Consider the following 12,403-nt stretch of genomic DNA (forward strand, 5'->3'; position numbering starts at 1 on the left):
ATGTGTTTCCTGCCTCCAGTTTTTCCCTCCTCTCATTCTTCAGGTCTCACCTTTGACAGCACTGCCTCCTGGGCGGAGTCTGCCCTCCTTCTTCATGTTCATCCCGCATTCATCTCCGCCATAGCACTGACCACTGAGCACTCCTGTCCCTGCTTTTGTCTCCTTTTTCTACTAGAGTCTAAGCTCCTCCAGGACAGAGCCACATCCCTTTACCAGCACACATTCATCAGGGCAGGCGTGTAGCAGAGTCATCGAGTAAGCCATGTGTGTGAATCAGCATAATTAACACAAGTCCTCTAACAGCGTGTGGTGTAAATCCGTAACTCTGTGCCTTTCAGCAATGAAAGTATTTTCTCATTCATGTCACAGCCCAATGCCTATTGGATGGTTCTGGTCACCCTCCTTCTATTAACAGGTTCTGCCATCTCCACATGTGGCCTCCACACATTGCTGAAGGAGGGGACGAGAGAGGGAAAGGGGATGGTTTCAGAGCACTTTCCTTGCCGTGGCCGGGTCTGGGCTTGGCTGCTTCCCTCCCACTCACTGTTGCACTGGCCGGACCTGGTTTGTGGCTCCCATCTCACTGCAGGGATGCTGGGAAATCTGTCTTCCTTTGCACCCAGTCTCATCAGAACTGGGCATGGGAGGGAATCTCATAGCCAGAGGATCTTAATGCCTAGCTCCTTGAGAGTCCCAGTGAGTGTTCCAGAATTGTATAGCCAGTGACGTGCTTACAGATCGGCTGACTCTGAAGCAGCCGTCTCTCAACAGGGCCCAAGCTGCCTGCTGCTCCTGATGGAGTGGGGCTTCTATTTATTTTAGAAACACCATGCTATTCCTAGATGAAAATAAAAAGGAAGTCTGCAGATGAAGAATCATCTCTGCCCAGCTGACAGCTCACACGAAGGGTAGCTCCTGGGGAAGGTCCCCTTGGAGAGGTAGGACATGGTCAAGAACACGTATTTGTCAGGAACGACCCAAGGAGGGAAAGACTGTAAAAGTGCAGGGGGCAGAGGGTCTGCGCATTTGTTCTAGAATCCACAGCTTGTCATCTTGTTCACAACATTCTATTATTTTAAAAATAGCTATTCTTAATTTGATGGTGTCTTTATCTTCTTGAAGCTCAAAATAAAATTAACCTTTTTTGGAGGGAAAAAAATACTTCCACTAGAATAGTCCTGAATGTTCTTTTGTAAAGCAACGACTAACTCCCAGTGCTCTCTATTATTAATTCTACACCATAATTGACAAAAGTATTATGATTGTAATGTTTCATGAAATGACAGCAGGGCCACGGGTAGCGAGGACTCACTAAGTGGCCGCTGGAGGATCCAGTGAGATTCCATGAGCCGGGCCTCCATCCAGTCCCATCATTTCTAATGCCACAGGAGCCCCAGCAAAAAAATCTCACCAACAACCCCTGACTGCTTAAGCACTTGACCCTCCCCAGTGGGACAGGCCCCTCCACCAATGCTGATCTCCCCTCCCAGGAGCCCCCTGTGACAAATGACATCTCTAAAGGACTAGCTCCCTGTCTTCATCATTTATTACTGCTATTCTGCTCTTCACTCCCTGCCCAGAGGGTTTGGGGCCAGGGAGTTGGTTTACAGGCCAGCCTTCTTCTCTCCATCCCACTCCATAGTCAGGATCTTTGTCATCTCTTATTTGGACTTGGCAACAACCTCCAAACCTTTCTCACTGGTGGCCTGCCTGGCTTCCCCTAAATCTACCTTCGACATTTACTCATTCTTGCAACAAATGATTACAGGGGCTCTTTTGAACTTTGGGCACTGTGTTAGGCTCGGGCAATATAGGTCCCTGCCTTCCTGGGACTTTCAATCGAGTAGAGGAGGCACACGATGAACCAATGAGATCATTCTGGCAGCAGTAGGGGCTATGAAGGAACAAGAACGGTGAGGCTGGGGCGTGCCTGTGCAATCTTAGATGGCATGTCCAGGAGGTGGGGGCACAAGTGCAGAGGCCTAAATGGCAAGGCATTCCAGGCCAAGGGAAGAGCTCATGAAAGGCCTGGAGACCTTTGGAGATGATGTACAGGACACATGAAGAAAGTCAGGGGCTAATGTGTTGAAGGTGTTGGGTGGATGTTGACAGTGGGGAGAGGGTGGCATGAAGTGAGGTTGGCAGAGCATGTAAGGGCCACATTGTGAAGGTTCCTGCTAGGGTGTAGATGTAAGTGTTGGGTGGTGGACAGAGCTCACAGGGAGCCAATGAAGAATTCCAAATAGGAGAGAGATTTTTGAAAGACCTCTCTACTTCAGTCTGTCTATAGCCTATTTGCCCAATAGCAGTGTTTCTGAATGCTATGAGACCATGTACCTCCTGCGTCCCACTTCCCATCAGCTTCTTTCCATGGTCTCCAAGGCTTTATGTGATTGGACATCTGTTACCACTGCAGTCTTACCTCCCTGGACCCACTAAGCCCATCTGGGGTGGGGGGCGGGGCTCATTGTCCTGTTGTTTCAGCAAGCCAAACTCCTTCTGCCTATGGCTTTTGCTTTTGCTGTTCCATCCACCTGCCTTGCCCCTCCCCCACCTGAGGGTACCACCTGGACCACTGGATAAAGTCTTTCTTCTAAAAGAAGCTGAAGCAGCATCTTCAAGGACTCACTTCCTCGGAGTGAAACCCTCTCTCCATCCCTCATGTAAACTTCCTACAAGCTTCCCTGAGCACCTGTAGGTTACAGCACCCTAGCACATGCCCCCTGCCTGCCTGAGCACTCACCAACTAGTTAGTCCCCAACCCATACACATAGCCACTTCTTGAATAAAACCATCCTGGCTGAGCATCTATGAGTTATGAGCATCTATCTCAGAGACTGGCAGGCAATGCTTGGGCTACCAGCTGATTAGTTTACATTATCATCCTAAGTGGGCACCATCCATATCCCCATTTTACAGCTGAGAAGCCTAAGGCTCCAGGTGGTTTTCCCCTGACCTAAAAATGGCAATGTGAATCGCTGCCTGCCTGAGGGAATATCATCCCGTCTCCTAATGTGATCATCACACAGGGTGGGTGGTCTTCAGTGGTTTGTAGGGCCTTGGGCAATCCTACTGTCTATGCAACTGGTATAAATTAGGGGTCTCAAACCCAGGCCTCAGAAGCCAGGCAGAGGATGGGACTGGGGGAGCAGGCGGGGTGCAGGGTTGGTACTGGCTTCCAGCTCAGGAGGGCAGTTCTACCCATTTTCCGAGGGGGCCAGGAATATGAATTTGATGCAGAAACATCCTGGTTTACCTGTGTTTAGGCCACACCACTCCCAAGCAGCTGGTAGTGCAAAGGCAGGACTGCCTTCACTGGAAGGTCAGCCCCGGACCTATCCCCAAGGGGACTCTGTAACGAGCAGTGTCGTACTCGACCCGCTAAAGAACTGCCAGCTTTGTTCTGAGGACGTCTACAAGTCCTTTTCAAAAATTCCAGACACAGCGGGAACACTTGAAAACACAAATTTTTGAATGTACATTAGGTATGAGGTAACACAAAAAAATACCTTTTTTTTTGTTAGAGGTGATAATGAATAAGTAGGAAAATGTTCTTAGTAATTTAGAAATACACACTGAAGTATTCAGGGCCTAATTTAAAGCACCTTAGCAAAAAGGTAAAAATGATGAAGCAAATATGGAAAAGAGTTAAGATGTTTGTTAGATAAAAGGTTATGGGGATTTATTTGCTCTACTTCTTGCTGCATTTTGAAATTTTCATGATGAAAAAGTATAAAAACGGAAATGACAGTCACAAGAGAGCAGACGGCCATCCATGAGTTGTTCTGAGATGGCCTCCGCCCCGTGGCGTTCTGCCCAGCCCTGTGCACAGTGCAGCACGACTCTCCATGCGGGCACCTCCAGGACCAAGGAGGCAGTGGCCCTGGCAGAGGCCGGCGAACAGGCACACAGGTGACGGGCACCTACTGTTCACACAGCAGATGTTTTCTGCTAAGGCCAACCGGTAAGCCTGCCGTTTAGGGGGCCTGTAGATTTTTCTTCTGTAAATTCAAGAATGTTCTGGATTGAGAGCAGCTGTCATTGCTTGAAGGTTAAAGACCTGGAGCCCTGGGTTCTGAGCCCTTGGACAAGTTTCTTGGCCTGCCTGAGCCTCAGTTTCCAGCCTCAGAGATGTGGTGAGGATGTGGGGCAAGGAAAGCACTGAGTGCAGAATGAGAATAGAGATGCCGTAGGCATCGTTGCTTTTCCCGAATGGCTCCGGTAAAATTCACATTGCTGCCATGCTGGGTTTTCTCAGGAGCTGGCTGGGTTTCCAGGACCGGCTAGCTTGAGGAATCCGTACATGGCAAAGATTTGGAGTTCCTCCAAGATGACAACCTTTCTGCCAAGTCACTGTTGCCCCTGGGACTTGAGTGAGAAGAGACATTAATCAAGCGGAAATGGGCTGATTCAACTCCTAGGTAGATCCTCTGACCTTCCTTTTGAGGGTCTTCACCTTCCTAGGACCCTGTAGACCAGCCCACAAGTCACATGAGGAGCCATCTCCAATCTCTCCTCGTTGCTTTCCAGCATGTTGAGCAGCCCGCTCCAGAAGAGGGAGGACTCTGTGCCAGTTCTTCCAAGGCTGAGGAGTTCCTTTCTTGTCTTTACGCAGCCATGCCTCTCAAGCTGTCCTTGAAGGCTTCTTCTGCAGATGAAAAACTAGGTTGAATTAGCTCGATTCAGCACTAACCTGGCAAATTAACCAGCTTCCCAAGGAGAAACATCTAATTGCTTAATGATGGGTTGAAACTTGGAGACCCCAGAGCAGAATCTGGCATTCAGGCCAGGGAGCAGCAGGGCCTGGACGGCTCCAGCTTGGGCTAGGGGCCTGCGGCTCTCCTGGCTGGTGCCTCCACTCTGCCCGCTCAGCGCCCCTGCACCTCCCACCAGGCTGCAGGCGATTTTAGGGCGCAGCTCTACCCCCTTCCTGAGCTGTGCTGGTGGTGAGGGGGAGAGGCCCTCGGCAGTGTTCCCTTACTGCCACCCCTCTGGTGGAAGGTCCCCGCTGAGGCAGTTATCAGGGGGTGGCTTTGGGCTGGAGGGCCTGCTGAGGCCTGGCAGTGGCCCTGGGCCTTTGCTCAGTGTTTCTTCCTCCCACCTGGTGCTCAGAGAAGGGCTGCCAGATGAAGTACGGGACACCCAGTAAAATTTTAATTTCAGATGAATAATGAATAATTGCTTAGTTTCAGTGTGTCCCAAATATTGCATGGAAAGGTTTTATTGTGTGGTGCACATTTGAACACTGAAAAGTTATTGTATTATGAATTATTGAATATGAGTTATAAAAACTGAAAAATGACTCACTGCTTATTGAAATTCAAATTTCACTGTGTGTCCTGTATTTTTACTCGCTAAATCTGGCACTTAAAGGATGTCCCTGCCATGCTCGGGTCCTAGGCTGGGCCTTGTGGGGACTCTGCCAGAGGCCAGGCTGCAGACCGGGCAGTGCTCAACTCAGGTGGCTCTGCGCAGGCGGCCCCATTCAGCAGACCGTGATGGAGTCCTGCCTGGGCTGGCGCTGTGCCAGCACCGGGGGGTGGGGCGGAGGTGAGTGCCCCTCTCCACCTGCGGGACCTCGTGGATGAGCCACCCAGCCCCTCTCTGGGCTGCAGTTTCCACTCGTGCGATTAAACAGAGTGTGCTTCTCCTGTTCTTGTAAGGATGAAGGACCTTGTCCCTCCTACTGCCCACTCTGCTGTTCCTTTATTCGCTGCTCTTGGGCTTCAGTCCAGAAGGAGCATCACTGCCTCAGAGAAAGCCTTTCCTGCCCCCTCGTAGGCCAGGGTTTCTTGTTGTAAACCAGGGCCGCCAGTGCAGATCAGAATGAACAGGATGGGCTGCAGAATCTGTGGGGCCCAGGGCAACATGGAAATGTGGATCCCCTTGTTCCAAAATTATTAAGAATTTCTAGACAAGTCCAAGTTCCATACTGTGTGACTGCACAGGGTGCACACCTGGGAAGCTGGCTCTGCTTGAGAGGGCCAAGGAGATCCAGGGTGGGGTGGGCGGTGGCAGAAGGGTCTGGAGCAGGGCAGGGTGGGACTGCGCCAGACCTGCACTGCCTTGGGGCAACACCGCACCGCTCAGCCTGGTGTGACCCTGTGGGTAGGACAGAGCTGCCACGTCTCCTAGTTTTTCAAGACAAGGTAGAATTTGTTTGTTTATTAATACGAGCTTTCTTAAATAGTAGCAACTGATTTATATTTCAGAAAATTCCTATGAAGGCAAAATCAAGCACCCTTTTTACAGGGTGGCATTTAGTGTGATTAATAATTATACACTCACCCATGTCGTCACTAGATTTATCTGTGTCTCCCCCACAGTCACCTCCACCAGGGCCAAGCAGTGACTGTGTGTTTATTGTTTTACCCTCAGTCCCCAGCACCGCATTTGGCATGTGGTAGGTACTCAATAAACAACAGCCACATTTGCTAAGACTTCATTCATTGATAGGAACACACCATAGGGAGTTTGATGGACCTGCTTTCCCCCACTTAATAGCATGAGCATCTTCTCTGTTATTAAATGTGGGCACACATGTAAGGCCTGAGATACCCCTTACATGTGGCAGTCACTCCATAAATGTTAGCTGCCTGGGCTGTAATGACTGATCATTGTATGTCCTGGGAGGAAGTTTATGGACAGGCTCGGAAAGCACGCTTGAGCATGCCTGTCTCTCTGTTTTCTCAGGATGCCAAGTTTGTGGAGGAACGAAGGAAGCAGCTCCAGAACTACCTGCGCAACGTCATGAACAAAGTCATCCAGATGGTCCCCGAGTTTGCCACCAATCCCAAGAAAGAGACCCTCATTCAGCTGATGCCCTTCTTTGTGTAAGTACCATTCACGGGGACGTGCTCGCCCACACGTCCTTTGTTCTCCCCTCCATGGATGGGCAGCAAAGCGTGTCTGTGTCCTAGATACCCCGGGACCCGGTGTGCCCTGGGAGCCGTGGGAGACTCATGCCACGGCGCTTTGGAGTTCCTAAAGGGCTCGTGAAAGAGAGAGTCTGCAAATGAGCATTGTTGATTTGAGGTTTGCAAATAAGTTCAGGGCCATGTGGTTTTATACTTTCATGCATTGTGATCACAGGAAAGATTCCTTTCCTGTGCAGCTCACAGATGTTCCAGAGCCAAAATGCTCTCTCAGTGTCTTCTGCCTGGGTAGTGAACCCAAGGAAAAATTCTCAGACTCCCACAGGTACCAACTTAAATGATTTTCATATTAATATTACTTACTTAAAACTAGGTATAAATACACTTGGAACTAGGTATAAATTCCTTGTTTTTAAATGTCCTTGTTAAGTAAAAAAATGTTTAAAGAAGTTTACACTTTAAGCTCTTACAACATCGTTACAACTCAAAGTTGTCAGTGCAACGTTGCGGCCGTTTTTCTGAAACCAAACCTGTGGTGTGCGGCGGGTCTTTCTGGTGTGCCATGCGCCATGCCAGTATGCCTGCTGACTCCGTTCCCCCCCATCTTTCTTGGGTCACGTTGCCTGGAAACATCTGTGCAGCGCTTTCAAGCAGGTGGCTGTCACTTGGTGTCACTACCTTATCACCGATGAGTCCACTTTGTCCTGTTCGGTCTCTTATCAGCCTGAGACATTTACATCCTTAGCATGTTGAGAACTGGAATGGTGAAACAGCACCTAGTGTTTAAAGGGTCTTTAGATGTAGAATATAATCCCATTATTTCTAAAATATCATCATAACAGAAACACACAGCAAACCTGTGGCTTCCCTGAGTGGGATTGGGACTCGTCGTTTGAGAAATGCTGGTCTGGGCCTGTGTGACTTACTGAGATGCAATAAGAGTTTCCTTTCACTGATGTTCTTTAAAATGCTGTGCTCAGGGTTGGAGGGTCTTGATTTGTTCTAACAGTGATGCTGTAACGTAGAACAGGGGCTTATTTCTGCCCCTCCTTGGGCGCCACACTGCCCCAGTCTCCAAGTCGGACTCCCCCCCACCCCCCGGCAGACGTGGGCAGCACTGCCGCTCTCACCTGCTTAGGGCCTTTGAAATGGCAGCCAAGCTGGCCGCTTATGCTTTTCCAATTGTTTTAAGGCTTTTATGAGAAGATATAATTTTACTTGGTGCCTGTGATAAAAGACGCCCACTGTACAGAAAACTTTGTCTTTTATTCGGTTATTTGTGACTCCAGGGCCTTGGTCTCACTGTTTTGAAAGTGCCACAGTAGCACACAAAAGGAGTCCCTGCTCTTTTAAAGGCAGCCCCAGCCCAGGGTGTGTGTGGGAAACTAACCTCTCACTGAATCCTCTGCATTTTGGCTAAATTCCCTGGTGAAAATTGAGTTACAGAGTAGGTTCTAAGGCTCAGATGCTAAGAGAGGCTGCATGCTCGTGCTCGAGTCTGAGAAGGAGAAAACCCTGCCCCACACAGGCGAGCTGGTGGCCTTCCTGCCTGGCACATCCCGGCATCGCTGGTCCAGTGCGTAGCAAACATTAGCCTGAGGAACTGTGAAAATTGTGTGTTAATGAGAGCGTCTCAGTGTGTTGTGCAATCCCAGCTGCAGTGGTTGCCATTAATCAGAGCTGGGAGAGAAACCTTTTGTGCCTTATTAGCACAGAGAACATAAGGTTCAATTTCATGGGCTTTAAAAACACAAAGAATTTCAGTAGGAGATTGTGGCAAATGACACAATATTGACATCAAATTTCTGACTGAACATTGGTCTGCACCCAGGTGAATTAAACAGCTTTTCTCTGCTGGTTTTTGCTGCAGTTCTAAATTAAGCTTCCTTCTCCACCTTTGTCTTTTTGAGTGAGATGGGTTACAGGTCGGAATCTGCAGGTTGTTCCGTTTGGGGGAACGGAAGATGAGCTGGTGAGCCCACGTGATCATTCCCGGTCTGTGTGCTCCCACGGAAAACAGTGAGACTGGTATTTCAGCTCAGGAGCTCACCCTAAGAGATTCCTAGATTGTTTAGTTTTTTTTTTAAACCTCTCTTGGTTAAGGAAATAAACCCTGAAAAGCATATTTTTAAAATAAATCTTGACAGATTTCCTTGGCTCTTTCAATGCTGATTCAGCATCCTAAAGGTCAGCTTTAGCTACTGGACACAAATGGCCTCGTGTACTAGGCTGGTGTGGCTCCCTTCCTCCCCTCCCGTTGGTGAGCAGTTACTACAGGCACTGGCTTAACAGCTGACCTGCTTTATCTGCCTGAGAGCCCATTAGGTGGGCACTGTATCTCCGTTTCATTAGGGGGAACCTTACAAAGTTGTTCATACAAGCGCAGGGTCCTAAGGTTCCAGCTCATACTCTGAGGAAAGCGAGGCTCTGAGAAGTTAGGTACCTGGCTGACCCCTGGCTTAGCCACCAGCACATGGGAAGCCTGGGCTGTTTGGTCCCACAGCCCATTTCGGGGCATGGATGACAAACCCACGACCTGAGGATGCAGCGTGATCCTCTGATCAGTCCAGTGGGTTTTGGTTATTTGTTTTTCATAATTGAAGTCTTGCCATCATCAAAAAATTAGGTGTCAGATTTAAAAAAAATCAGATATCAGGCTACTCTTGAAAATGAGAATTGGTCACACCTTGTTCTGAAGTGAATGTTCGTTCCTCCCACCCCAAACCCATATGTTGAAGTGCTGCCCTCCAATGTGGTGATATTTGGGGTCTTTTAGAAGTGATTAGGTTTGGATGAAGTTATGAGGGTGGGCCCCATGATGACATCACTGCCCCTATCAGCAGAAGAGAGACCTGAGGGTCCCCTCTCTGCCATGTGAGGCCACAATGAGAAGGCAGCTGTCTGGTAGCCAGAAAGGAACCAAACACCTGGAACCGAATCTGCCGGCTCTTTGATCTTGGACTTTTAGCCTCCAGAACTGTGAGAAATGAATCTGTTGCTTAAGGCACAAATACCGTGGGGCATTTTGTTATGGCAGCGGGATGGACAGATGCCTACTTCCACTTTCACTCAACCACACGTGGGTACAGCTTTGCCGGACATGCTGCCTTGTCCCTGTGGAGCTCCACCCCCAACCATTGTCTCTTGGACACCAAGCTGAGCCTTCCTTGGTCTCTTTTGTTGGTTTTGGCTGTTTTCCTCATGTATTCAAGTGGCATCACTCTCACATTACCTGCCTGGCCTCTGCAGACACCTGAGTTTGCAGTCCTGCCTCTTATCCACTGCTCAAATGGCCTCTCCATACAGGGTTTGGAGGTGAGGACCAGACATTGCCTGTTACCCATGATGCACTGGGCTCACCCTTGTGCTCCCTGGTATGTTCTATGAGCTAGTCCACTGCTAAACTTCAGAAAAGGTGGTCCCACTTCAGTTTGGGGAGGGAGAGGGAAGATAGGCAAGGGAATAAAAGCCTGTGGGTAGAATTTGCTTGTGGTTTTCTTCTGGCATTTTGTGTTTTTTTGTTTTTGTTTTTGTTCTTTTTTTTAAATAAATCTCTCAGGCTTGTGCAGCCTGGAGTCCAATATTATATGGGACCTGCTTTTGCACACACTTTTCTGGTTTATTTTTTTCTGTTTACTATGTCAGCATTTCACTGTGTTCTGCAAGGGCCACCATGACTTCCAAGTATTCTACCATCTGTACAAACCTGAGAGTTGAAGAATCAGCAGGTTGAATCTTTTCTCCAAATCTCTCTGCCTCCCGTTGCCTTCCTTGCTAATGCCAGCAGCAGTCTCTGCATTAGAAAGTAGGGCAGTAGGAAGCGAACCCTTTCTTTTCCATTTTGAACTCTGTGTATCAGCCTGACCCGGGTGGGGACCAGAGTCTGCCCACCAAAATGGAGAGTAGATGAATGGCAGTCCCCCAAAACCCCCTTCTTCTGGGAGCCCCACATACTTTATGTTGCCTGGGCATTTCAGAGAAAGGTGTACTCTGAGACGTGACACATGGCAGATGTTAGCAGATACTGAGGGAAATATCAGGTGTGCTTTTGAAAGCACATTAATGAAGGGAGGCTTGGATTCCAAGAATTCATCCTGCGGAACTGGACCGCAAATCAGTGAAGGCTTAACTGATTTGCTGTGCTGTCATTTAGCATGCTATTAAAATGGGGCTTTTTTTGCAGAGTAATTTATCCTTGGGAAATGTATCATGTTCTGTTGTTCCTTGAGGGGAGAGAAAGTTATGGGGATGGAAACTAGAGTAATGTAGGTCACAGCACAAATTCCCAACTGGATTTTCAGCAGAAAATGCAGTCGATGTTTTCCCCACCCCCATCTGCTGCCACATTCACTCTTAAAGTTGTTAAATTTATTTTTTGCTGAAACAGGAGCTGCCGTGTTCTCTCAGTGAGCAGGGGTTTAGCTCGAGGATGAAATGCTCCAAACTGTGCACCGCCACAGGTCACCTGAGCTTACGCTGATACCTTTTGCTTTACAAGTCACTGCTACCAGGAGTTACAGGGCTCCTTCCTAGGAACCTTTGACTCACATTGCTTTGTTAGCCCAACCTTTGGGCTCCAAAGTCTTCAGTGTTGCCCAGGTGCCAGAAGGAGTACAGACCCTATTCCTGAAGTCTCAAAATATGTGGCTGGACTGACAGGATGCTTAGGTGTGGATAGTGTTTTAAAGAAAAATATTAAAAATATGTAAATATAAATAAAATATAAAAATTTGTGTAACTCTGGGATGATGGATATTAACTAGATTTATTGTGATTATTTTGCAATATATGCAAATATCACACCATAATGTTGTATATCTGAAAATAATATAATGTTTTATGTCAAGTGTACATCATTTAAAAAAATTTTTTTCTGGTAGGTAAAATTATGGTCTGTCTTCTTGCTTGTTTTCTCATAATATTCACCTGCTTTTTAAATGAGAAAAGATAAAGTTATTTTTACAAAAAAAGGGAGAGAAATGGCATATATCTCATATACCTTGAAGTAGTAATAATAACTTGGTATTATATTGAATTGAAAGGTATAGAGAATATATAAAAATGTGAAAAACTTTCATGGAATAAGTATCCCCCAGCCTGGCACCTTTCTGAACTCTCACTCTTGGATTTGCCCTTGGCCTGCCTCACTGATTCACGTCAGCGACCTGTCCTCAAAGGCAGATGAGTTTGAGGCCCCTGCTTGCCAAGTGGAAAGTGTGGGGACTTTGGAGTCAGCGATATCCCAGCTCCACCACTAAACAGAAGGTGATCTTGGGCCAAGGATTTGCCTCTGTAAGTCTAAATTTCCTCCTGTATAGGATAAGTGCCACGATCGCTGACCTGTTGGGGTGACTGTTAATAACGCGGATTACTCCGAAGTCAGCCTTTCTTTCCCTCCTTCCCCTCCGGGTTCCTCCAGCTCTGGATAAGGTGACTCTGGGCCTGCCCTGGGGAAACTGGGCCTCCAGCTGAGCTCTGGCTTTGTGAGGAGATGAGCTGTGGCCTGGGCCCTGACAGCCACGCTGCTC

The 12,403-nt window shown here is 48.1% G+C and overlaps 1 protein-coding gene across 6 annotated transcripts in view; it reads left to right on the top strand.

Annotated features, from left to right (window-relative positions):
- Positions 1 to 12,403, top strand: part of SNX29 (sorting nexin 29) — a 611,689-nt gene that overhangs the window by 492,553 nt on the left and 106,733 nt on the right. For all 6 annotated transcript variants that reach the window (XM_045204448.3, XM_024571345.3, XM_045204449.2 and 3 more), the window contains one exon: positions 6,694 to 6,833. In XM_045204448.3, the coding sequence (XP_045060383.2) occupies positions 6,694 to 6,833 (140 nt within the window). The remainder of the gene's footprint in view (positions 1 to 6,693; positions 6,834 to 12,403) is intronic.

Source organism: Desmodus rotundus, chromosome 1, assembly GCF_022682495.2.
Source record: "Desmodus rotundus isolate HL8 chromosome 1, HLdesRot8A.1, whole genome shotgun sequence".
In the NCBI taxonomy this organism is placed as follows: domain Eukaryota; kingdom Metazoa; phylum Chordata; class Mammalia; order Chiroptera; family Phyllostomidae; genus Desmodus; species Desmodus rotundus.